Source organism: Vitis riparia, chromosome 3 (genome assembly GCF_004353265.1).
Source record: "Vitis riparia cultivar Riparia Gloire de Montpellier isolate 1030 chromosome 3, EGFV_Vit.rip_1.0, whole genome shotgun sequence".
NCBI lineage: Eukaryota > Viridiplantae > Streptophyta > Magnoliopsida > Vitales > Vitaceae > Vitis > Vitis riparia.
The window spans coordinates 10,921,159-10,949,057 of NC_048433.1; the positions used below are offsets into that span (position 1 = coordinate 10,921,159).

General features: G+C 37.1%; 1 protein-coding gene across 1 annotated transcript; it reads left to right on the top strand.

Moving 5' to 3' along the window:
* The first annotated feature begins 1,721 nt into the window (after positions 1-1,721).
* Positions 1,722-3,812, top strand: LOC117910939 (L-type lectin-domain containing receptor kinase IX.1-like). Its single transcript, XM_034825119.1, has one exon. The coding sequence runs from the start codon at positions 1,722-1,724 to the stop codon at positions 3,810-3,812; it is 2,091 nt and encodes a 696-aa protein (XP_034681010.1).
* The last annotated feature ends 24,087 nt before the right edge of the window (positions 3,813-27,899 follow it).

A 27,899-nucleotide genomic window follows, 5' to 3' on the forward strand; every position in this document is an offset into this window, starting at 1 on the left:
AATTTTATATATAATTGAGACTAAGTGGAATAGAATAAACAATACTTGAATCTGCCTCAAATTGGTCTTGGATTTTTTTTAAAAGGATCTCAAATCCATCCCAAACCTATTTATTTAAATTTCAAACTCATCATATTCAGGACGGATGAGACGGGTATCCGAACATATTGAATATATTTGAATTAAATAAATTATTATTTATTAAATATATTTTCAAGTTGGATATATATATATATATATATATATATATATGCAAAATTCTTTTCATGTTTGAAAGTAACTGCCACAAAACTTGTGAAAATAACATTTTGCTATAAAACGTAAAAAGCAACATTTGTGCCGTTGAAACAACTTTTGTCATGACTAAATCTATTTGTGATTAAAAGCAATATTTTACTATAAACTACTGCAGTGTTAAAAGTAATATTTTTTTCGTGTCTTAAAAATATCATTTTGCCACTAACTATTTTTATGCTTAAAAATGACAACAAAGTTTAGTTCTATGATTGAAAATGATGAGTAACGGACTTGCACCAACGGTCTGGCCACAAAGATTTTACTTTTTCATGGTAATTTTTTTATTTATTAAATACATACTTTTGACCACAAATTATTTGGTGGTAAAAAATCATTGTTTTATTTATGCACCCCATTATCATAAATAACTTTGAACATATACTTTTATAACTATTTAAATAATGTTAAATATGATACAATATTATTTTATTAATTTTTTAAGTTTATTTAATTGTATATATTTTCTGATGATTTACATAATATTTTTATAATATCGTCTGATATTAAACCGATACACCGAGACCGATACGCCTCAGGACCTCCGAGTAAGTGACTAATATCGCAACTCTGAACCATGCTGCTGCCGGCGGTGAGTTGGGTGATGCTCAGGGTAGGCGCGGGTATGGTGAGACCGTGAGAGGGGGAAGAAAGAAAAGAAAAGAAAAAGGAGAAGAGGAGGAGGAGAAAAGAAAGGGGGAAAGGGGAGGGAGGAGAGGGGCAGCGGCGTTGCGGCTGGTGATGGCTGATGGGTGAGAGCGAGTGTAAGAAAGAAAAGAAAAGGGAGAAGTGAAGAACTGAAAGGAAAAAGAGAGAAAGGTGGAAAAGGGCGGCGGGAGAATTTAGGGTTTTAGGTTTTGTTTTTTAAATGAATGGGGAAGGTTAAGTATGAAAACGGAGGTCCAGAAAAATGATTAAATTCAATCATTATAGTATAAATAAGTTAAAAATTAGGTTTTTAAAAAATATATTTATTTTTATTTTTATCATTTAATTTGACATATTAAATATAAAAATAAAATATTATTAAAAATTTTAATAATATATAAATTATATATTTATAATTTTAATGGTTCAATTTCGATTCAACTACCGATTTAACTAATGAACCCAATAATTTTTTTTATTGAGTGATAGGTCCTGTTATGAAAATATTGTAAAAAAACCATATTTATTGTAATAAGAAAATTTTTTGGAAGTTAATAAAAAATTGATTTCTATTTATTTTATTTTTAACCTTATTTGAAATTACAACAAAGTGTACGTCATGAAGAGGAGGCATACAGTAGGCCATTTCGTTAGAAAATTATTTTGTTGAAAGCTAAGCAATGACCGAATAAGAACCTTGGAGGACTCCTTCACTACAAGCCATTTGGATGATATATATAGTCTGCAGCAAGCTCCCAAACTCAACCATCCTTCCGGCCATGGCTGTTTCCAACACAGGGATTACACAACTGCCAACACAGAAACTTCTTTTCTTTCATCTTTTCATGATTTCCGTTTCCTTCTTCCTAATATTCCCTTGTGCAACCTCGTTATCCTTCAACTTCACCGGCTTTGATCGGAACAAAGGTCAAATATACTTCGAGAAAGATGCTTTTGTTTCTCCGGATCAAGTCATCCAACTAACCAGAAACCTTCAGAATGCTGCAATGAATTATAGTTGGGGTCGGGCCACGTATATGAAGCAATTGCACCTCTGGGATAAGGTCTCCGGAAATCTCACTGATTTCACTACCAGTTTCACCTTTGTCATTGATTCGCAGAAGAACAATCGGTATGGTGATGGGCTCGCGTTCTTCCTTGCTCCCAATCGCGCACAGTTGCCTTCAAAAATGACAGGAGGTAGCGGCCTTGGTATTGTAAGTCCCAGCCAGGCGTTGAACACTAGAAAAAACCGTTTTGTTGCAGTGGAATTCGATACTTATCGAAACGATTGGGACCCAAGGTACCCAATAAAGGATCATGTTGGTATCAATATCAACTCCATGAAATCTGTCAAAAATGCCGCATGGTTGAATAATATTCCGGAAGGTCAAACAAATCATGCTTCCATCAAGTATACCTCTGGTACCAAGAATCTGAGTGTTGTTTTAAGGACTGGTAGGGGTAATACAAGTTCCATACAAAGTCTTTATTACATAGTTGATTTACGGAAATACTTGCCAGAATTCGCAACTGTTGGCATCTCAGCTGCAACGGGAAGGTATTTTGAGATACACGGCATTCATTCGTGGAGTTTTAATTCAACTCTAGAAACTCTTCCGCATCCTCCAGAAACAGGAGCTGAAATTCCCAATCCCCCGGAAACAGTAGCTGAACCCCCCAATCTTCCAAAAATTGGAGATGAAAGTAATAAAGGACTAGTGGTGGGATTGGGTGTTTGTGCATTTGTTGTGGTGGTTGGGTTGGGTGGGACTGTGTTTTACTTGTGCAGGAAGAAGAACGAAGGGGGAATTGAAGATGATAATGATTTTGACCTGGCAATGGACCACGAATTTGAGAAGGGCACTGGACCTAGGAAGTTTTCATTTGATGAATTAGCTCTTGCCACAAGTAACTTTTCAGAGGGAGAGAAGCTTGGAGAGGGAGGGTTTGGTAGGGTTTATAGAGGTTTCTTAAGAGAACGGAGCTCCTATATTGCTGTTAAGAGGATATCAAGGAGGTCTAAACAAGGGATGAAGGAGTACGCATCTGAAGTAAAGATCATCAGTAGATTAAGGCATCGAAACTTGGTGCAGCTCATGGGCTGGTGCCATAAAAAGGGAGAGCTCGTAATGGTTTACGAATTCATGCCTAACAACAGTTTGGATTCTTGTTTGTTTGAAGCAAAAACCTTGTTGAGATGGGCCATGAGGTACAAAATTGCTGTTGGATTGGCTTTGGCAGTGCTCTACCTTCATGAAGAATGGGAACAATGTGTGGTACATAGGGATATCAAATCGAGTAATGTGATGTTGGATTCAGATTTCAATGCTAAGCTCGGAGATTTTGGACTGGCTAGGTTTGTTGATCATGGGAAAGGGTCACAAACCACAGTTTTAGCTGGGACCATGGGGTACATGGCTCCTGAATGTTTCATGACCAGCAAGGCCAGCAAGGAATCCGATGTCTACAGTTTTGGGGTTGTTGTGTTAGAAATTTGCTGTGGCAGAAGATCGGTGGAACCCAAGGCTAAAGAAAATCAGATCAGATTGGTGGAGTGGGTTTGGGGCCTCTATGGAGTAGGAAAGCTTCTTGAAGCAGCTGATCCAAGACTATCTGCAGATTTTGATGAGCAACAAATGAAACGATTGATGACTGTAGGGCTTTGGTGTGCTCATCCAGATTGCAATCTTCGCCCTTCGATAAGGCAAGCAATTAATGTCCTTAACTTCGAAGCATCGCTCCCCGTTCTCCCTTCAAAGATGCCGGTGCCAATGTATTTTTCTCCTCCAGTAAATACGCCTGCATTTTGGCCTACAACTTCCTATAATGCTACTAGCACTTCTAGAATGGGCCAAACCAAGTTTTAGAGCCCTTGTCATGGAGCTGATTCATTCGGGCTCATCACTTTCTTCAACTTCTCTATCTGCATCCCTAGTTTTCCCACTAAGTTCATGGAACTTTTGTAATTAATTGATGGCTTTTTTTTCTTTTTCTTTTTTGGTACTTCATAATTCATTTGATCAAGTCCCGGCCTTTTCCTGCAGTTTGTTATGTATTTGAAAGTATCCAATTCCTTTCTTGGAAGATGATCATGTTCTTTAGAAATATACTTCGGAATGAGTTAATTTCTTCCATGATCAAAGAACTTAAAATGTAGAATGGTAGCATTATATTGAAAGTGGTAATCAAATCTTATGATGCAGAACTTGAGCTTCTTAATTGCCATCTTCGTTTTTTTCCAACACCCCGGCCCTCCCTCACCAAACAAAAAGTAAAATAAAGCAGAAATCATCATTAACAAATTGGGATACATTTTGGGCATATATTGCTGGGATAGAAAAGCGTATGCAAGCCAGTTTTCAGGGCTGCCGGCTTCGGACGATTTCATGGTCTGGACGAATTAAGCTTGGGATCATTCAATTATAATCAAATGGAACTTTTTGTAAAGTTGATCCTATTAAAAATGGTTAAATTTTTTTTTTCTCGAATAATTTCGGGTTAATGCACTCAAATGCAAAGTCCAGAATGTCAAGGACAAGAAGATGCTCCAATGGGACTGACTCTATGCATGTGGTCTTTATTAGAGGAGAAGCCAACTCTTCGTCTGATGTGATTTATATAATGCCATTTTTTTTCCCTTTTTTTTTTTTATTGAATTTCTTTTTTCCTAAGGGTCAAAAAGACACCATGAAGGTTCGATGATGATTCGAAAGGCTGTCGTTTTGTTCCCAAATTAAAGCGGAGGAGGATAAGATTCTTTTGGTCTATATCTACCTGATCAATCATATTATATACAAATCCTATTTGAATTGAAAAGAAAATGTTAAAATGCACTCATTTTTTATGGGGATAATTAGGCTTAGTTTACTTAAAATATTTTAAGGACTATATTGAAACATAAATAAAAGTATAAGAGCGATTTTTTGCTTTTTTAAATTTATCCCAAAGGATACAACCATTATAACAAATATCAATTTTTGCCATGAACTGATTTATGCTTAATTAAAAGCATCCCTTGGTAAAAAAAAGTGTTTTCCACAAAAAATTATTAATTGTGGCAAGGTTTAGGATATAAGTACATGAACATTTATTTTTAGCACCAGAAGATAAAATTTTGATAAAAAAATAAAAAAAATTTGGCAATACATTATTTTTCATTATAAAATAAAATTTATGGTAACATATATATCACTTTTCATCGTACACAAAATAATTTCATAACAAAAGTTAAAATTTTCCATGAAAAAATCACAATAGAAAGAAACTTTTTTTTTCTATGAAGTAAATATCTTCTTTAATTATAAAATAAAATGTATGGGGAAATGTGTTTTGCTATAAGAAATATTCCTACTTAATGATTACATTCCACCATAAAAAGGAAATTATGGCAAAAGTGTATTTTCAATTAAAAAGAAAAGTTTAATTTTATCTTTTTCTAATAGTACTAAGTTGCTAGCTAAAGAGCAGCAATAATCACTCTATCATTGTTGTGCCTCAATGCTTAAATCTATAGTTATAAAATTACATGAATCACCAACTTCCAATGAATTAGCATCAATATCAAAAAAACAAAAGATGAACTTAGCTAAAAGCAATCAAAGCCTATGAATTGATCCTGCATAGAATATAAGTTACAGTAATTGAATATCAACATTACATAGTTTAACACACTACGCCTAGTACGAATAAGATGTCACACCACTTCTAAACATGAATATCCTTCTTATATTCAAAAAAGATGGGACAAACCACACAAAAGATAAGGAGGGAGAAGTATAACTTATTTCTTTATTTTTGGAGACATAGAAACATTGAGGAGTAACATTTAAATAGTAGTCATAATCTTGGTGTTAAAGCATTCATCCACATCTTCTCCAATAGGCAAGAAGACCCTTTCTCCAATGTTGTCCACAAACTTCCTTGCTCTAACTTATGAATCACTTGCCACTTGAGGATGGATATGACTAGCTAGGAGAGATAGAGAGAGTGTAACAACTCGTACCTAACCATGTAGATATTATCCGCTCTAGGCCCAACGTGGGCCTAGAGCGGATAATATCTACATGGTTAAGTGTGAGTTGACGTTACAAATGGTATCAGAGTCAATCCTCGACCTCAGTGTGGGGATTTATTTGGCCTTATAGGGGTGTTTATCTATTTGACCCTGCAATCCCGTGGAACACAACAAGGGTGTTGTGTTTACATGGAGGGATGCTTATGACATCCCACATCGGATAAGGGTGAAAGTTCTTGGCGTTATATATGTATGGACTCCTTTGAACCCTACAGACACATTTTAAAACTGTGAGAGCCTCTTTGGGTCCAGAGCGTACAATATCTACATGGTTGGGTACTAGTCGTTATAGAGAGAGATGAGGATTAAAAACTTATTACCTTGCCAAGTTAAAGGCTAATATGAGTTTAATATTTAATATCAATGTCATTGTTAATCATTAAAAATTGAGGAAAAGGTTACCATAACCATTAGCCACATGTCAACACTTCAACAAAATGCACCAATTAACAAAACAAAATTTACAAAATGTCAATAATTAAAAAAAAATCGAAAATCATTGAACAACTAAAGTATCTTGTTTTAAAGGAAAAAAAATGCAACTTTAACATTCCTATATACTCTATATAAACATTTGCAAGTAAGAGTAAGCTCAAACCATGACAAGCATACTTTGAAATCATGAGAGAGAATAACATTAAATGTAAATATGAAACTTACATCTGCTCAGCATTTGACCTATACTTAGCAAATTGAACAATAATTTCTTGACCATATTGAAAAATCCTTCCTATGAGAAATATTGTTAAAGAAAGTCTTAATTGCTAAGACCAACTTTGTTGTGAAAGAAATAAGGTAAATATTTTCTTGATGCTCTACTTAATTCAAGAAAAATGATTTTTAGGGAACTAATTTTTTTTCTTGGTTAGACTCTCAATATTCAACAAACCAAAAAAGATATGAGGGGATGGATACCATCTAGCCTATCCACTCTTTTGTGCGTCATATGCATACTTATAACGAACAAATGCAAAACCAAACCATTCACTAGTCTTAAATCAGGAAAACTAAGACGTAGTTACATAATTCTAGTATGTAGCTAATACCTCATTTGGTTGCTAAGAAAATCTTTGAAAATAGATAAAATCAATCTCTTACATAATACAACTAAGTTTGCAAGAACATAAAAAATCCTTTACTCAAGTGACATCAATCTAACTTGCTTAAGCAACTCAATAGTATTAACATTCTCTTTAGATGTAGTGTGATATGTTTATATAAAAGATCATAGTATTATTACAAAATTGTGTGAGAATATATAACATGAACATAATAAAACCAAATGGAACCAAAGCTATAAGGGAATAGACATAGGAAAACGAAAGCTATAAGGGAATAGACATAACATTAACTCAGTTTTAGAAATTAAGGCAATCATGTGTACATGGACATTGCCCCCCCAACCCACCCCAATTTTTAAGGCACTTCTTAGTACATTTTGTTTTTTTGCCTATCAAAATGAAAAATTAAGGCAATTCAAAATGAAACAGCTCTAGGTCAAAGGGTTATGCATGTGGCAAGAAACTTTCCTATTTTAAGAAAACCTCTTTGGTATGAATATAGAATTCATACTCAAATCTTAAGAAAACCTCTTTGTCACAAATATATAATATGGTTAAATATGATTTTTTTTTTTAACATGAATATAAACTTTATTCCTAAAACATTTTTTTTTTCATGGAAAAAGGAATCATAACAAATGTCCTATTTTTACCATTAAATTATATTCATGCCTAAGATTATTGTAGCAAAATGTGAAATTAGTTGTTGTGAACCTAAGTAAATTTTGGTATAATTTGTTTAAACAATTCTCTAACATAAATATTTTTAATGCTATAAATGTATAAAATGGCATTGTAATCTTATTTCAAAGGATGTTTCTCTCTAAATATTCCATATACGAGAGTTGCATTTGGAAGGCCTAAAATTTGTGAGATAGACCATTGTGACCAATCAAAATTTCACCTTGATCACTGAAGTTGAGTTTCAACTTCTTGCCTGGTGAATAAAACAATAATATATATATAGTAATTGTGGATGTCACCAAAATTTTCCATATGCTCATCTTAAAAAATGAATATAAATGAACACTTTCCTTTTGTAAACCTATAAAAGTTATTTTTTTTTTCATATTCATACAATGAGACTATCAAGGAGAAAAAGTTATTTCCAATTATATGCAGTTGAAAAGACTCTTCCATAGGAATATTATGGATGTATTGATTTAGAGGTTGACTTTCCATACTTTTTTCTAGATCTGATTCAAAAATTCTTTCTAATCTTCGTCTCAAATTTGTCCTCCAACAAATTAATTTGTATGTTACAAGTCTACCTAACAAAACAAGACAAAAACAAGCACAAGACTACCAAAAAACAAAACAATAACAAAAAATCTACATCTAAAGGTTAGATTTGTTGGGATTGAGCCCTCGAAAGTATGACATGATGTAACAGATAACGATTCCTTTATAATTTATTTACTTATGTTTATTGGTTTTCCTTTATTATCCCATTTGCATTAATTGGTTATTTAAGTATACAAGCCGCATATCACTTATATTTTACATTACTAAGGTGCATTAGGAGTTCTACAAAAGATCCTAGGGGGTTCTTGTAGAGTGATAAGTAGTCTGTAATCCATTTATGGATTTGGGCAATCCATCTAAAATTGTAGTGTACTAACTCTTAACTAGATGGATGACATGTCTTGATTATAGGGATAGTTTTTCCATTGTGAGTACACTAGTGTATGTGATGCACATTGGCCTAGACCTACGGTGAATTATGATGTAAGGCTATCAGTTGTCATGATTCACCAAGCTATTATACTGCATGAACTCTCAACCTTAAGAGGATATTGAGGTCGTGTCATGGTCAGAAAGAGGCTTTAACCTATGAGTGAGACCCTAATGTGGTCACATATCCCTATGGATTAGGTCACTTTTGAAGGAGGCCGATAGCGATAGGTATTCTCAATAAAGGCACCATGATATCTCATGAGATTGAGATAGTTTGTTTCCTTAGGTGATCCAAAGAACATGTGATCTGGAAGACTATGGCTATAGTTGTAGACCCTCCATTTTATCCTCTTGACACATACCTTGATTAAGTACTCTTTCAATACTTTATAGCGGTTCTTGGAAGCCTATTGTTACTCACATATCTTACCTCTTTGAGTCATTTTGGATACTAGATACACATTTATGACAATTTGTTTAGACTTATTTAGGCCCATTAGGCACACCTGGCCCATTTAGGTATGCCTAGTCCTTAAGGGCTTGCTCCAACACCCCTAAGTCATTTGTATGGCTTACGTGGCTTGCATGGCCTACATGGCCTATGTGGCTTGCATGTTTTCTTTATAAATACGTGTTGCACACTTATATCTAGTTATTTATTTATTTATTTGTTCATTTTCATATCTACTTATATATATAGATATAGTCATTGTATATTTTTATTTTTATTATTGTCATTTTATTTTATTTTTTTAATTATCATCATTAGAATTGTTTTTGTTACCATTGTTTCTATTATCATTATTATTATTATTTTATTGATATTATTAATATTATTCTTACTATTATATTATATTTTTTATTTTCATTTACATTTCCAAAATACCTTTTTATTTATTTTTATTTTATTTACTCGTTTATTTAGGTAAAAATAAAATAAGTGGGGAAGTGGAAAAGAGCCTTTGTTGGGAAGGGGAGGCTAGGGGATTACAAGACGTGAGAATTGAGAATAAAGGGGAAGAAGAAAGTCAACACAGGTGGGGATTTTTTGAGGAGACGTTCTGGGAACTTTCAAGAGGATGAGCAAATTTTGTTGTGAGGATGAACACCATTAAAAACAGGGGTTGCTGCATAGGAGAGGGAGGATAAAGGATGAAGAGGGCAACCATCTGAGGATTTTTGAAGCATCAACACGCACCATGGGAGGTGAGAGAATGCCATCAGTTTTGTCCTTGACTAACACCACGCATCAGATTTGAGAACTAGATTTTCTCTTGAAGATTGAATACATGATTTTGGAATAGAAAGATCATTAGATTATATTTTTTGGGAGAGAACACAAGCACTAGAGTTTTCTGGGTGGAAATTAACACCAAAATTTTATAAGAAGAGGCTAAAGAGATCACAGGGATTTGTGGTAGAATTTTGGAGCAACATAAGGGGGGTTTGAAACGAAGGAAGGGAGGAGCATCTTGGATAAAGAGAATCATGGACTGGTAAAAAAATAGAGAAAACTGCCACTCAGAGATGATAATAAAAAGAGAAGTCTTCAAAGATATGAAGATTTAAACAATTTGTGAAGTGGGTCAACACCACAACCCTCGATCACCATCATCATATTCACCCTTGATTGCAATAGTTAGCAAATGGGCTTTTGTGGGTTTGATTCAAATATTGATATGTAAATTCTGGAGGGGTCCCACATGATTTATAACATCCACTTTGAGAAGACTAGGGACGGTTCTTGAGTTTTGGAAGGAAGATCAGTTCAGGCTGTAGGGGGGATTCCACTATCACACAAAATTTGGAACTCCACTTTGGGGTGTGTGCAGGTCTCAGTTTTGAGAACATAAACTATACCTGTATTACATTATTAACAAGATCGTGAGTTCATGGGGAGGAAATATGATCATCATCCTGCATGGTCTTTGGAGGATAGCACCATTTTTCTCACAATCAGCTCCGTTGAGAAATCTCCATCAAGGCTGTATCCGTGGATTTTACACAATAGGCTACCACTCAAAAAGCCCCTCCACGCACAAATTTTTGCACCACCAGATTTTGTGAAAGGTATCCACCACGCACTATTAGGATGAGAATAAGGCTTCCACTTTAAACCTCCACTACACATCAGTTTATTTTTTGTAAAAAAAGAAGGCTGCCACTTTAAGAATATGGCACCACCATATTTTGTGAAAGGCATCCACACGTTTTGATGAATTTAAAGAGCAACCATACCATGCAAAGAAGACGACAACAAGCTGCCACTTTGAGGACATCTCGGGATTTTCTTTTAGAACATGCAGCACATAAAGCATCAAATTGGAAGGATTAAGAGCATTCTAACAGCAACCCCTCCTACACGGTGGAAGGTAAGTTCTCTTTTTAAATTCTTGTTTTAGTTTAGTTTAATTTGTTCAATTAGTTTAGGTCCATTTATGATTTTTCATCATTAATTTAATCGATCCTTGGTGTTATAGTTCATGCTTTGATTTGGTTTGATCCCATTCTTTTAGTTTGAGTATTTCTTATATTTTTGGTAAATTGGCTTCTAGGTGAAGCAACTTTTATTTTGAAATTTGTCTTGATTATTTTAATTTGTTTTTAGTTTAGAATTTTTCACTATAGTGCATTGTACTTCTGCAACTGTAAATTGAAATCTGACAACTTAGAAAACCTTTTCAATTTTTATAACTATTTTATGACATTCTAGACTCCTTGAACTTGATTTTAGAATATTTCTTGGGTCAAATATGGCTTTCCAATTAGGAGATATAAATCAGTTTTTCAGAAGGTTCAGTATTCACTCTGTTTTTGACACTTAGTCTTGTTTCAAAAATTAAATTACTAAAAGATCTCTTTAATTTCTTTGAACATTTTTATTTTAATGTAGACTTCTTAAATTTAATTTTTGATGTATAAAATATTAATAAATAATTCCTGAAATAAAAGATATAATTTTTTATTCTTGTACCCACTGCATGAGTGCTCTTCTAGAGCTGAGACATGTTTATTTATTTTTAAATAAGTTATGAATGTGTTATCTCTTGAGATTATTTTTAATATAAAATAAACACATTAAGATAAATTTCTGAATTTTCGTATGATTTTAGGACATTTATAAGTTAATTGTAAAAATCAATTGTTGAATACCTTTAAAATATGCTCTGTTCTAGACCTATTATCATCATCATGAAATCTGGTACTAAATGAGGGCTGGTTAATTAATTTGGTCACTTAGATGATAAACTAGACATATAGAAGATGTTCTCTAAAACTTTTCTTGATAAAACTTAACTTCTAGGTATTTTTTTTCGATTTATTTTGTACAGTCTTCTATTCTAATCGTTCGCTGACTTTTTTTCATGTGAAGTAACCCCTTTGTGAATAAATTTGTTATTGATTGAAATATAATCGATTAATTTGGCCTATTGGATGTTTATCTAGACATGTTAAAGATGTTACCTAATTTTTATTTTGGTGAGATAACCTTTCTTGATTTTTATTTGGAGTTTGTTTTGTGAATCGATATTCTACCCTTTTAAGGATATTTCCTTGGCTTTTGATAATTTAGTCACTTTTGATCATACTTGTGAACTTTCCTTGATTTGAGACATGCTAAGTGTATATATAGGTTTAGTTATTTTTGTTATTTATTATTCTTTAATTTTATCATTATTATTGGTGAATTAACCTCATTTGTATAGAATCACTGACGCTTGCTACACAAGTACACTCTCTATCTTCCCATTTTAAAGTTCCATGAATATGTATGTCATTAAGAACTATATCCTTGTTTGATATTGACTTTGGGTGCCTTCGTGTTCATTTGGTTTCCTTTGATAAATATAATACTTGAAATAACTTTGGTGTTTTATGATAGCATTTAAGTTATAGATCTAGGTATGCATATTATCCTTTCTTTATGATAGTGGTTTGAATCCTTGTTTGGCATGTTAGAATTAATAGAGTTTTCGAAATCACCTTAACTTATCTAGGTATTCGTAATCAACTGATTAATTGTCATATTTCTCTCAACTAAGCTAGTAGAGACCTTGTTAGAGCTTAGAGAGGTGCTACCTCTTTGGATACCTTCCTGATAGGTAACCTGATCCCCGAACCCAAACTCAGGTTTTTCACAAAACATTTTTCTAAAAAAATCAAGAGTCCTTTTAAGGGTTTTGTTCTTACTTTTTTTCCTCTTTAAAAATAAATAAAAGTGGCGACTTCAACTTTTTATAAAAATTAGTTTTTCACTTTAATCAAAAGCGACTCTAGCCAATCGAGTAGGAATGCATCATGAAAAATGTGGGTCTACAAAATGGCGATTCCATTGGCGATTGAACTCAGAATCTCTGGTTTCATAGAAGATCAAGCTTGAACATTAGTTGAGGAAAATATGGTGTTTAATTGGTCGATTAGGGGTACCTTCCTTTTAAACATGGTGATTCATTTTGCTTGTTTGCTTGATTAATTTGTTATATCAACAATTCTTTATACTTGCTTGTCTCACATGATTATCTGATTACCTTTTCAGTTTAGCATAATTCACAATCACTTTTGCTTCGTACACCAATAATTGATTATTTAGTTAGGGTACCTTTCTTAGCATGATTGGTTACCACATGACTCTTTTTTTTTTTTACATGACTGCTTGTTGCTTGTCTATGTGGGACACATTGGTATCCCCTTATTTCTTAATCCTTAGTCTTGTTCAACCTTGTTTTCCTTGTTCTCATACTTCATATGAGACTTGTTACTTTATGATTGTCTTTCGACCAAGCTAGTGGTTAGGAATAGGGTCTAGCGATGGGTTATATCGACGTTTGGGAGCACTATGGAGGAGGTTAACACATTGATGCTACTTGTAGTCCGATCTTTGAAGACTTGTATAGCGCGAAGCTAGATTTCATGGATACTTGTGTGTCCAATGTGTTTCATTTGTTTCTTTTAGATCATAGGTTTTTTTATGCACCCATACACATCATTGTGCATAGTAGATTACCCTTGAGTGCTGAGAGATGTGAGTGCCTTTTCTGTTAGAAAACCCCCTGGGAAGCGAGGTAGTGCATGTGTGGAGGTGATGACCACCTAGCATGGAAGCACCCCATCTCTTTGGAGGCATTCAGAGGGTTTCATACTGTTGGAGGGTACAATCGCTTTTACTAGGAATTCCTTTAACCCATCCTGTTATTTTTAGAGCTGCCTTATCCTTATAGGCTATGCTTAGGCCCCATTAGGATTCCTTTTCTACACGTGGGTGCATCTATGAGCCTTCAGAGTTGGGTTAGTAGTGATAGGTTTAGTTACCTTCGTAGTAGTCTCTTATATATTTGCTTAGAATTGGATATCAGTCTGAGTACTTCCAGGTTACCTTCCTGCATAGTTAACAGATGTTCCTTGTAGAGTTTCCCTTACACTATATCTTATGTAGTGTTTCCACTGTTGTAAGAGTATTGGTATTTTTTATTTGGGTTCAACTTCTTGGATCAAAGTTAGAGGTAGATTGATTAGAGTGTCATACCAGTTAGATAAAAAAGATATGGATTCGCAGGTGGTTACAATTGATCAGTTCGTTGCTACTGTGGCTTTAATCCAAGAGGCCATAACTAGTCTTGGTTAGATGATGGATGTGAAACATGCCCAATAGGTTCCAGTTCAGGAGAGTGTGTAGTATGATCCCACTATTCTGCCACCTCTCTTGTCTAGTCAGACAGCTCCACAGGACACTCAGATACCACCACCTCCCCCACTTGGTTAGATAGTTCCACAGCCTACACCATTTACTTTATAGAGTCAGACTAAGGTTGCCCCACTACCTGCCATGGTGGTTGTTCCGACCTCGGAGAATGCCCATGCACGCATGGATAGGCTTGAGCAAAGGATGAGACAATTGAGAGTATCAGATGAAAAGATAGCATAGGATGATTTTGATGGACTACTAGTGGCTAGTCTTCCGACCAAGTTCAGGATGCTAGAGATCGAGCAATACACGGGGATTGGATGCCCCCGCATTCATTTGAGACTATATAGTACTGTGATGAAGGCCCATGGTTTGGATGAAGCTTAGATGATTATGCTATTCCCCATGTCCTTGAATGGGGCGGAGCAACATTGGTTTGCTTCTTTGGATGTGTCACGTCGTCATTGATTACTACTCAAAAAGTGTTATTTTATAGCTTGTAATTAAATCTTTTAAACACTTTTGAGTAGTAGTTATTACCTTTTAACCCAATTAACATATTAAGGACCTTTGCAATTATTTCTAATCACTTTGTGTAAGTTTTGGTGTTTTTGTTAGTAATTTAATCACCAAAGCAATCCAAGATTGAGGAGAGTTCTTTGGAATCCATGGCAAAGCAATGGAAAGCTCAGAAACATGAAGAACCAAAGTATTGAAGCTTTAAAGTCCTTTGCCTTAAGCAAATTCGGAATGCAAGGAGGGGAAGCAAAGAGAAATCTGCCATGAAGCATTCTTGATGACAGTCATGTAAGCCACTTTTGGAGCACTTCCTGGAGTTCCATTTATGCATGCTATATGTCATTTTGAAGCTTGGGAAGTCAACAATCCAATGCTTCAAATGGTGTGTGATTCGAAGTTGAAATGAAGGAGTTACAGCCATTGGAAGCCGATCACTCCAAGCTAAAGGAAGATTTTGCACGGCTGCGAAATCAGCCTTGGGTTGCGAAAATGTTGTCCTTTTGCTGCGAAATTTCACAGCCCTCTTGCACGCACAGTTGCGGTGTTCTCTTAAAGCTTCCCGATATTTGCGACCGACATTTTGAGATATTTTGCTTTAGATATTTGATGTCTAAATCCCCAAACTCTCCTTGTAACCCACCTATCATAGGATTCCTTAGTCTTTAAGTAAGAACAAAGGGGTGAATAACCTCTTATATATAGTTTGTAATTTTCTTTACACGATAATCATGTAATCGGCGAAAGGAAGAAATATATTTTGTAGAGCACTTGCTTTGTTTTTCCTTCATATTTTTGTTTTCTCGTTCTTTTTATTTCTAGCCAATCAAACTATGAGGATTTTTCCTCAGAGGATGAGAGGCTAGGCTCTTCATCTCTTGGAGTAAAGAAAGCCGGGTAAGTTTCCTCATGCATAAATTGGAAGTTTTGTTGTTTTAGTTTTTAATGAAGAGAAAGTGTGACCTGTTAATGGTTTTTATCTTTTTAGTTAACTTAAAACGCCTTTAAATTACTTGGGCCAACACTTGGTAAGGAAAGTGATCTCCATCCATTGAGATGCACTAGTTTATCTCTTGCGAGCCTTTGGGAGGTGGTTTGAAGGTAGGATTTTCTAGAATAGCCAACACTTGGTAAGCTTTTGGACTCTAAGGAGACATCCATTAGTTATCTCTTGCGAGCTTTTGACGGGTAATCCAAGGTTAAAGATCACCTTGAATGGCAAATGCTAGGTGAGAAGCATGATCCATTGCAAGATGCATCAGTGAGAGGGATTTAGTGTTTGAACCCATTAAGGGGAAGCATCTGTACCACACCGGTTAGAGAATTAACTATATGTTAATTCTCTAATGCGAGGAAAAGAAACAAGTGACCGGAACTCTCCTTTTTGTATGAGGAACCTTAGCCTAGTGATCTAAACTCCAACAAACACTTTTTTTTGTAATTAAAATCAGTTACTATTTTGGTTAGCTTAAAACCAAGCCTTTTTCAACCAAAGATTATGTTTTCTTTTAAAGCTAACCTTGAAATGAAAAAGCACCAATTCATATTTGAATTAATATCAATTGTGAAGTGAAAACCCATCCCAGTGAACGACCCTAGAGCCACTATGCTATGCTAGCTAAGGGACACCAGCTAGACACGAATCAAATGGTACCACTGTCAGGGACCATTGAGAGGACATGAATCAGCTGAGACACCAATTGGGAACGTATCAGTCATACATGGAATGATTTAGCCCAAGAGTTTCTAAGATAGTTTGCATTTAACACTGTCATAGATGTCTCATGGAGGGAGTTGGAGGCCTTGAGATTGAGGCCCGAGGAGACAGTCACATCATTCATTTCCCATTTGAGGGAGAAGATTGCCCAGATCATTGACAGACCATCTAAGAGGGATCAGATCATCATGATTATGAGGAGCTTGCAACCTCAATTTGCTAGGCATTTGATGGGATTCCCACACATGGACTTTGGATCTTTGGTGCAGGCATTATATGGTATTGAGGAGGGTATTGCTAGAGGATTGTGGCCTGAGTCTTCCCCTTCAAACTCGAAGGGGAAGAAACCAACTATTGGACAGAGATCAGTGGGTGTAAATGCTATCAGTGCCACCAGACCAAGGCCCCTTAGATATTATCAAATAGTTGGATAGACTTCTGGAGTTTATTACCCGTCATCACCCCATGTGTAGTATAGACCACCAGTTCCTTCTAGACCTATGTCTCCCACATATCTACACCTAGCTCCACAGCTAGTTTATGCTACTCAAAGCAACATAGAGGCCACCCACTCATTATCCCCAGCCTAGGGCTCCACCTGCACAGAGACAGATGCGGCAGTTTTCCCAGTTGGGAATGCCTTTGATTTAAGCTTTCTAGAAGCTCATAGAAAGAGGATTGTTGACTGCATTAGCATCGAGACCACCACTCAACCTATGCCACCTCAGTTCAGGATGGACCTTCACTATGCTTACCATCAAGGTCTAGGATATGACACTGATCGCTGCTCTGCTTTGAGACATGCTATTCAAGACTTGATAGATCAGGGTCTGGTTAACTTTGGGCAACCAAGTGTGACCACAAACCCTTTATCTGCTCACACCACACATTTAGTGTTTCTACCTACTGGTGGTATTCATCACATGCATTTTGTTTAGGATGGCGTCATACACATGCTGAGTTAGGATGATGGATTGCCTAAGATGATTGTTCTAGACGATGGCTATGAGATTGTAAGAGTTACATCAGATTTTTTTTATCCTTGTGCCATTCAATTTGATCTCAGATAGAGCACCATTACAGTTAATTTCTTCTATGCCATCAGATGATGGGCATGGAGACACATTTACTCCATTTATTCTATGGCCTGAGGATGTTGATGCGGATGTACAGGTTATGACTCGTAGTGAAAGGATAGCTTAGGCTGCACCTCCAGTTACTAGACCATTTGGTGGTACAGACTCTTGCAAGGAGGTCTGGAGGAAGAATGATGAGATATTAAGATAGCTGTAGAGCACCCAGGCTCGGATATCCATTTAGAGTTTGTTGGCCACTTCTAGTACCCATAGAGATGTACTTATTCGAGCCTTGAGTCAGATACGTGTTAAGACCTCTAATACTCTAGAGGGATTGATTCAAATGATGACAGCCGATAGGGCCACCTGCATTGTGTTTTCTATTGATGATTTACCACTAGAGGGTTTTGACTATACTCGTTCTCTTTATATTTCAGTTGTTTGTTCAGGCCACAAAGTCTTGTCCATCATGTTGGACAATGGCTCTACCCTGAATGTTTGTCCATTAACCACTGTTGTAGCCCTCGAATTTGCACCCTCAGATTTTGGTCCCTCCACACAGATAGTGAGAGCTTATGATAGAACTCAGAGAGAGGTCATGGGCACCTTGACTATAGATTTTCTTATCGGCCTGACCACATTCTCTATACTATTCCAGGTTTTGAGGATTCCTGCATCCTTTAACCTGTTTTTGGGCCGACCTTGGATTCACCAGGCTGAACTATTCCATATTTTCTTCATCAAAATGTGAAGTTTATCCATGATGGGCAGGTTATTACAGTACAGTCTACTAGATACATGATTTCATCATCTGAGCCAGTATTGCAGATCAATCACAGTGATGATGATATTTTTCTAATGAGGTACAAATCCTTGAGATTCAGGATTTTTGTAGAGATTTCGTGGCCATGTAATTTGACCAACATAGTAGTACCCTTGTTCTTGATATGATGAGAGGCATGTCCTTTCTGCTTGGTTTTGGGTTAGGACGACACCAGCATGGATCTAGTGAATTTATGACTACTATTGATCATGATACTCCTTTTAGACTTGGATTCACCCCTTCAGAGGATGATGTTTTTTATATAGCACAATTATGTAGGGATAGGGTGAGGGCTCGATTGTTTGGCATCCCATTTGATTATCCTATTCGCCCTTACACTTTCAGTTTGGCCAATTACTTTGTTAGGGGATCAGAGGTTCAACCTTGTGTTAATGAGATGGGTGTTGAGGATAGTATAGTGGATGAGCTTCAACATATGTTCCATCAGATGCAGATGGGTGATGAGACCCTTGGCGTGTCAGCTTCTATGATGATCGCTCCATCATCTCCGCATCAAGCCAGCTTATTCTCCTTGTGCTTCCCAGATGAGACTGTTGATTATGGGGTAGTCATTGAGCTTGCAAATATGGTTGATGGATTAGTTCCTCATGATGAGTATCGTGATGAGATGGACATGTTGGGTATCAATCAGTTCTTTGATACAGTTCAACGCGAGCCTTTCTCGCCATTAGAGCTTTTTGGAGTATTTTTCATCGAGATTGCTGAGGAGGATCAGATTGTTCCTGCTCTTAAGCTTCTTGCTTTTGTTGTTCCTATTATTGATATGTATGAGGGCACTATTGGCCCAGTTGAGGGAGTGTCCGAATTTGTGGACCCACCTCTTTCATTTGACATTCTATCAGGATTTGTCACCCTCTCTGACTATGTTTCTGATGATTCAGTTACGGATCTGAGCATTTACCAGTATTCGTCTATCTCTTGTGATGATGTTTCATTACTTGCACCTTATGCACCCACTTCACATATACTTGATATAGATTATGAGATTGCACAACATGATTAAGATGATAGGGCTACCCCTATAGTAGGGGATGTTGAGATTGTTGATTTCAGTACAGCTAACCAGCTTAGAGAGTTGAAAATTGGATCACCCTTATCCATTGATGAAAGAGACAACCTCATCCATTTACTTAGATCATAATTAGATGTCTTTGCATGGTTATATGAGGACATGCCAGGCCTTGATCCCTCTATAGTTCAACATCATCTCTCCATTTTGCCACATGCTAGACTACTTAAGCAGAAGTTAAGATGATTGCACCCACGATGGAGTTTATAGGTTAAAGAGGAGATTCAGAAACAACTCAGTGTAGGATTTCTATCAGTAGTTGAGTACCCTGAGTGGTTGGCTAATGTCGTCCCTATACCTAAAAGAACGCTAAGGTTAGGGTTTGTGTTGATTTCAGAGACCTTAATAAGGCTAGTCTTAAGGATGATTTTTCTCTACCCCACATTGATTTATTAGTGGATAACACTGTAGGCCACTCGATGTTATCTTTTATGGATGGATTTTCTGGATATAAACAGATTTTGATGGCTCCAAAGGATAGAGAAAAGACCGCTTTCATCACCGAGTAGAGCACCTATTGTTACAAAGTCATGTCATTTGGATTGAAAAACGCAAGAGCCACTTATCAGCGAGTTGCCACTACTTTATTTCATGACATGATGCATAGGAATGTTGAGGTGTATGTTGATGACATGATAGTAAAGTCCCATCATAGGGTAGACCATTTGGCAGCTCTAGAGAGATTCTTTCAAAGGATTAAGAAATTTAAGCTGAGACTGCATCCCAAAAAGTGCATATTCGATGTGTCTTCTGGGAAATTACTAGGATATATGGTCAGTGAGTGAGGTATAGAGGTCGATCCTGATAAAATTAAAGCCATACTTGACATGCCTGCACCAAAGACTGAGAAAGAGGTTAGAGGTTTTCTAGATAGATTGCAGTATATCAGTCACTTCATTGCCAGATTGACAGATATATGTGATCCAATCTTCCGTCTTTTAAGGAAAAATCAGCCTACAGTCTGGAATGATGATTGTCAGCATGTTTTCGAAAGAATTAAGGGGTATCTCCTTTAACCCCCAGTTTTAGTGCCTCCTATATCGGGACATCCACTGATCTTGTACTTGTCAGTTTTGGACATAGCTTTAAGATGCATGTTGGCTCAGCTTGATGATTCAGGGAAGGAGCAACTTATCTACAATTTGAGTAAGAGGGTGTTGGAGAATGAGATGAGATATGTTGTGATTGAGCGCTTCTGTTTAGCATTGGTTTGGGCAACCAGGAGATTGAGGCATTACATGACAGAGTATTCAGTGCACTTGATTTCCCGTCTTGATCCATTGAGATACATGTTTGATAGGCCTACTTTAGCTGGTATACTAATAAAATGGCTTGTGCTTCTTATAGAATTTGATATTCAGTACATCTCTCAGAAATACATTAAGGAGAGTGTTGTTGCAGATCATTTAACATCCTTACAAACAATCGAGAGTAGACCAGTTGATGATCATTTTCTAGATGAGGACTTTGTCGTTATGACTGGGTTATCAGGTTGGAGCATGTACTTTGATTGAGCAGTTAATCATTTGGGGTATGAGATAGGTATTTTGGTTGTATCTCCCTAAGGTGATCATATTTTGAGATCTGTTCATTTAACATTTTCTGATTACCATCCCACCACAAATAATATTATTGAGTATGAAGCATGTATCCTCGGTTTAAAGACAACATTAGAGCTTGGCATCACACAAATGGATGTACTTGGTGATTCCAATCTAGTACTCAGACAAGTTCAGGGTGACTAGAAGACCAGAGATGCGAAACTAAATCCATACCACGCCTACCTAGATTTATTGATCGAAAAATTTGGGGAGTTGAAATACATTCATCTCCCTAGAGCACAAAATCAGTTTGTTGATGCTTTAACGACCCTAGATTCTACAATTGACATTCTAACTAATGTCATAGTTCGTCCCTTGCTGATTGAGACTAGATATGTGCCTGCTTATTGTCACTTGATTGATGAGACAGAGGTCTAGGATGACCTACCATGGTTTCATGACATTCATCAGTTTCTCATATTTGGCCCATACCCTAAGGCTGTGACAGCCAAGGATCGAAGAGCATTGAGGTAGTTAGCCACTAGATTTGTGATATGTGGAGAGACTTTATACAAACGATCGGCCGATGGTATGCTTCTCTTATGTTTGGATCGAGCCTCTGTGGATCAAGTGATGAGAGAGGTTCATGCATGAGTTTGTGGTCCACGTATGGGCGGACACATGTTAACGCGTAAGATTATGAGATTGGGATACTTCTGGTTGACTATGGAGACTGATTGTTGTCATTTTGTTTAGAAATGTCCAGAGTGTCAGATGCATGGAGATCTTATTCATCCACCTCCCTCAGAGTTGCATGTTTTGACATCGCCATGACCATTATCAATATGGGTGATTACTACCCAAAAAGTGCTATTTTGCGCCTTTAATTCATTATGTTTTAAGCACTTTTGTGTAGTAGTTCTCCATTCTTATTCCAATTGGCATGTTAAGGACCTAGCAATGGCCTCTAATCATATTTGTGGCTAGTTTTAGTATTTTGACAGCTTTTTGGATCATTAAGACAAGCCAAGTAAAGGAGAGAAGCAAAGAGAGAGTGAAAAAAATAGAGGACAGCAGCTGCAGTCTTCCTTCACACTTTTGGAGCACTTCCCGAAGTCCATTTTCTACCATTTCAAAGCTCAGGAAGTCAAGAATCCAACGCTTCAAATTGTGTATGATTTGGAGCTGAAATGAGGAAGATATGGCCTTCGGAAGACAACTGCTCCAAGCATGTGCGAAATTCACACAACAGCCCAAGCTTGTGCGAATTTCGCACAACACCTTCCTGTTGTGCGAAACTCGCACAACACCTTCTCCTTGTGCGAAATTCGCACCGCAGCCCATGCAAGTGCGAAATCTCCTCTGTTTTTACCGACTCTACATGAGATCTTTTCTTATGTATTTTTGATGTAAATTCCTTTCTTATCCTTGTAACTAGCCAATCACAAGCTTTGCTTTTGTAAAGACTATAAGAGGGGTGGAAATCATCTCTCAACCATGTGTTGTGTTTTACACTTAGTGAAATACAGGGCTCTCGTGTTTTCCTTTTCTCACTACTATTTTCTTTTTCTTGGAAGCCAAACAACCTCTGAGGATGTTTTCCCAGAGGATGAGAGGCTAAACTTTTGGTTTCTTGGAGTGAAGGAAGCTAGGTGAAAAGTCCAGATGCAAAGGTGGAAAACTCTCGTGCATTAAATACAGGTAGTTGGAGTTCATAAATGGCTTTTAAATCTAAAGTTTTGCTTTGAATCCCGTAGAATCACTTTGAATGGCCAATACATGGTAAGATTTAGGTCTCTGTGGATGCTTATTGCTAGATCCATATCAGTCCATTAGTTATCATGTACGAGCCATTGGAAAGTGACTCAAGGTGAAGACCCATAGTGTCTAAAGCTATTAATGGAACTTGACTACCATTTCTATTGACTTTTTATGGATTAAATCTTCATTGTTAAACCTATACCGGTTCGGGAAACAACCATCCTTTATGTTGTTGTCCCCAATGCGAGAAGAAAAATCCGGAATTTCCACTTTGCATTCTAAACTTGATCCTAGCAACCCTTAGCTCCGGGAGACTTTCTTTCTTCCATTTTTATCTAGTTCTATATTAGTTTAGTTTCAAACACCACTTTCAAAAAAAATTTTATTTTCTTTTAAACTTTAAGTTTTTGACAAAGGAACTCATCAGACTCAGTTTATAATCTTGAGTATATCACTGGTAGAATGAAAACCCATCCCAGAGTTTGACCCTAGAGCTGCTATACTATAGTAGTTTTGCTACGCTAGTATGAGGTCATAGGATTTATAAATGTTTTTTATTAAAATACCCGACTGAGTACGAATCAAAATGGCGCCGTTGCCGGGGATGGTGCCACTTTACAGTGATATGACCTTTAGAGGCTACTTGTGATTTCCATCACAAGTTTGGTGAATTACTTTTTCACTAACTTCATTTCCTTTCTTTTAATTGTAGAATTCCTTTTGTTTTCTTTCTAACCTTAACTTTTTTCTACTTTTCTTTTGTTTTTGTTGTCTTTGTTTTGTTTTCAGGTAAGTTGTAACTTGTGCATGCCCTATTGGATTCGGGACCAAAAGGGAAGATTAGTAAGGATTGAGAATCCTCAAGACACAGAGTTGGATATCTGTGTAAACATCATGGACCCTCCACCAGAGGATCAGAATTCTCAACATGGTCAAGGTGGTAATCCAAATGCATATCTATCCATGAGGGATAGAATGCACCCACCAAGGATGAGTGCACCCTCATGCATCGTACCTCCTCTTGAGCAGCTGATTATAAGGCCCCATATTGTGCCCCTCCTACCAAATTTCCATGGAATGGAGAGTGAGAATCCATATGCCCACATCAAAGAGTTTGAGGAGGTGTGCAATACTTTTAGAGAGGGAGGAGCTTCAATAGACTTGATGAGACTCAAGCTATTCCCTTTTACTTTGAAGGACAAGGCAAAAATATGGCTTAATTCTTTAAGGCCAAGGAGCATAAGGAATTGGGTTGATCTTCAGGCTGAATTTTTAAAGAAAATTTTCCCCACCCATAGGACTAATGGGTTGAAGAGACAAATCTCAAACTTTTCTACCAAAGAAAATGAGAAGTTCTATGAATGTTGGGAAAGGTATATGGAGGCCATCAATGCTTGTCCTCATCATGGCTTTGATACATGGCTCTTGGTGAGCTATTTTTATGATGGGATGTCTTCCTCCATGAAGCAAATTCTTGAAACCATGTGTGGGGGAGATTTTATGAGTAAGAATCCGGAAGAAGCCATGGACTTTTTAAGTTATGTGTTCAGGTGTCAAGAGGATGGGATGAGCCCAACTCAAGAGAGAAAGGAAAGTTTCCCTCTCAACCAACCCAAAATCCAAAGGGTGGAATGTACATGTTAAGTGAGGACATGGACATGAAAGCTAAGGTGGCAACAATGGCAAGGAGATTGGAAGAACTTGAGTTGAAAAAAATGCATGAAGTCCAAGCCATTTCCGAGACACAAGCCCATGTCATGCCATGCACCATTTTCCAATCATGTGATCATGTGGTAGATGAGTGCCCAACCATCCCAGCTATGAGGGAGATGTTAGGTGATCAAGCCAATGTTGTGGGGCAATTTAGGCCAAACAACAATGCACCTTATGGAAACACCTATAATTCAAGCTGGAGAAACCATCCAAATTTTTCTTGGAAACCAATGCCACCTCCATACCAACCACAAGCCCAAACCCAAGAACCTCAACAAACCTCTTCAGTGGAGCAAGCCATTGCGAACCTAAGTAAAGTCATGGGTGACTTTGTGGGTGAACAAAAGGCAATCAACTCCCAATTGCACCAAAAAATTGAAAATGTTGAGAGTTCTCAAATTAAGAGAATGGATGGGATTCAAAATGATCTATATCAGAAGATAGATAATATTCAATACTCCATCTCTAGGCTTACCAACCTCAACACAGTGAATGAGAAAGGAAAGTTTCCCTCTCAACCAAGCCAAAATCCAAAGGTTGTTCATGAAGTTGAAACCCAAGAGGGGGAGTCTTCAAAGTTGAGGGAGGTCAAAGCTGTGATCACCTTGAGGAGTGGGAAGGAGGTTGATCGACCATTGCCTAAGGTGAGGCAAGATGAAGAACTCATGTCAAAGAGAACCTTGGTTAAAGAGAGCAATAACCAATAAGAGAAGAGTGGGAAAAATGCATCCAAATCAAGCATTGAAGAAGAGCCAAAGACAGTGATTAAAGAGGATATGATGAAGAAACATATGTCTCCCCTTTTTCTTCAAGCTTTACATGGAAAGAAGGAAATCAAGAATTCATCAAAAATTCTTAAAGTTTTAAGACAAGTGAAGGTGAATATACCCTTACTTGATATGATCAAGCAAGTCCCCACATATGCAAAATTTTTAAAGGACTTGTGTATGGTCAAGAGAGGGTTACATGTGACAAAGAATGCATTCCTCACTGAGCATGTAAGTGCTATCATTAAGAGTAAGTCTCCAGTTAAGTACAAAGATCCTGGATGTCCCACCATTTCAGTCAACATTGGAGGGACACATGTGGAGAAAGCTTTACTAGACTTGGGGGCAAGTGTGAATTTGCTCCCATATTCTGTGTACAAGCAATTGGGACTTGGAGGATTGAAGCCCACAACCATCACTCTCTCCTTAGCAGATAGGTCAGTCAAAATCCCAAGGGGGGTGATAGAGGATGTTCTAGTTCAAGTGGACAAATTCTACTATCCCATGGATTTTGTGGTGTTTGATACTGATCCCACTGTTAAGGAAGCAAATTATGTGCAAATAATCCTTGGGAGACCTTTCCTAGCTACCTCTAATGCCATCATCAATTGTAGGAATGGGGTGATGCAGCTCACATTTGGAAACATGACCTTGGAATTAAACATATTCCACCTGTGCAAGAGGCATCTTCACCCAGAAGAGGAGGAAGGATTGGAGGAGGTGTGCTTGATCAACACTTTGGTTGAAGAGCATTGTGACAAGATTCTAGAAGAGAGCTTGAACGAAAGCCTTGGAGTGCTTGAAGAAGGGTTACCTGAACCCTCTGATGTGCTAGCCATCATGTCTCCTTGGAGGAGACGAGAAGAGATCTTACCACTATTCAATAAGGAGGACTCACAATGAGCAACTATGGAGGACCCTCCAAAGCTTGTTTTGAAGTCGCTTCCTGTTGATTTGAAGTATGCATATTTGGAGGAAGATGAGAAATGTCCAGTGGTGGTTTCTTCAAATCTCACAAGTGATCAAGAGGATAGTCTTTTGGGAGTCCTCAGAAAATGCAAGAAAGCCATTGGATGGCAAATTTCTGATCTGAAAGGGATTAGCCCTTTGGTGTGCACCCACCATATCTACATGGAGGAGGATGCAAAACCAGTGAGGCAGCCCCAGAGAAGGTTGAATCCTCACATGCAAGAGGTGGTAAGGGGTGAAGTTCTGAAGCTACTTCAAGCAGAGATCATATATCCCATTTTAGATAGCTTGTGGGTGAGCCCCATGATTACTACTCAAAAAGTGCTATTTGATAGCTTACAATTAATCCTTTTAAACACTTTTGAGTATTAGTTAGTGCCTTTTAGCCCAATTAGCATGTTAAGGACCCTTGCAATCAATTCTAATCAAATTGTGTAAGTTTTGGTGTTTTTGTTAGTAATTTGATCACCAAAGCAATCCAAGAGTGAGGAGAGTTATTTGGAATCTATGGCAAATCAATGGAAAGCTCAGAGGCATGAAGAATCAAAGCTTTGAAGCATTTTTTCCATAAGCAAAATCCAGAATGCAAGGAGAGAAGAAAAGAAAAGGAAAAGCAAAGAGAAATCAGCCATGGAGCATTCTTGATGACAGTCACTGCAGCTACTTTTGGAGCACTTCCTGATGTCCAATTTATGCATGCTATATGTCATTTGAAAGCTTAGGAAGTCAACAATCCAATGCTTCAAACCGTGTGCAATTTGGAGCTGAAATAAGGAAGTTACAGCCTTTGGAAGACAACTGCTCCAAGCTGAAGGAAGGCTTTAGAAAAGTGCTGCGAAATCACCATTTTGTTGCGAAATGGTTTCGCAGCCTTTTTGCACAGTGCCATGGATTTCTCCTGAAGCTTCACGCCGCGATGGAAGCCAAACACCTCAAGATGGAAGTCCGCTTTGCAAAGGTGTTGAATCAGCTGGTTGCTATGAGGAAATTTCGCAGCTCTTCTTGTGCACCTGCGAAATTTCGCAGACCTCACTTTTCACCTGCGAAGTGCTCCTTAGTGCTTCCCGATATTTGTAACCGACACTTGGAGATATTTTTCATTAGATTTTTGTTGCCTAAATGCCCAAATTCTCCTTGTAAGTCACCAATGATAGATTTCCTTAGCTTTTAAGTTAGGAATTTGGCAAAATATCAAGGGAATAGCTATCATTGTAATTTTGGTTAAAAGGGAGCCCGAGGAGCCTGTTCTGGGGGTGTTAGAGTTTTGGTTACAGAGCATCCTTTGTACAGTTTTGGGAAGGAAGAAAAATACAGAGCACTTGCTCTGTTTTTCCTATATATTCTTGTCTTCTCTTTTATTTTCATTTTCTTGCTAGCCAAACATTCTCTGAGATGTTTTCTCAGAGGATGAGAGGCTAGGCTCTTTGTCTCTTGGAGTGAAGAAAGCCGGGTAAGTTTCCTCATGCATAAATTGGAAGTTTTGTTG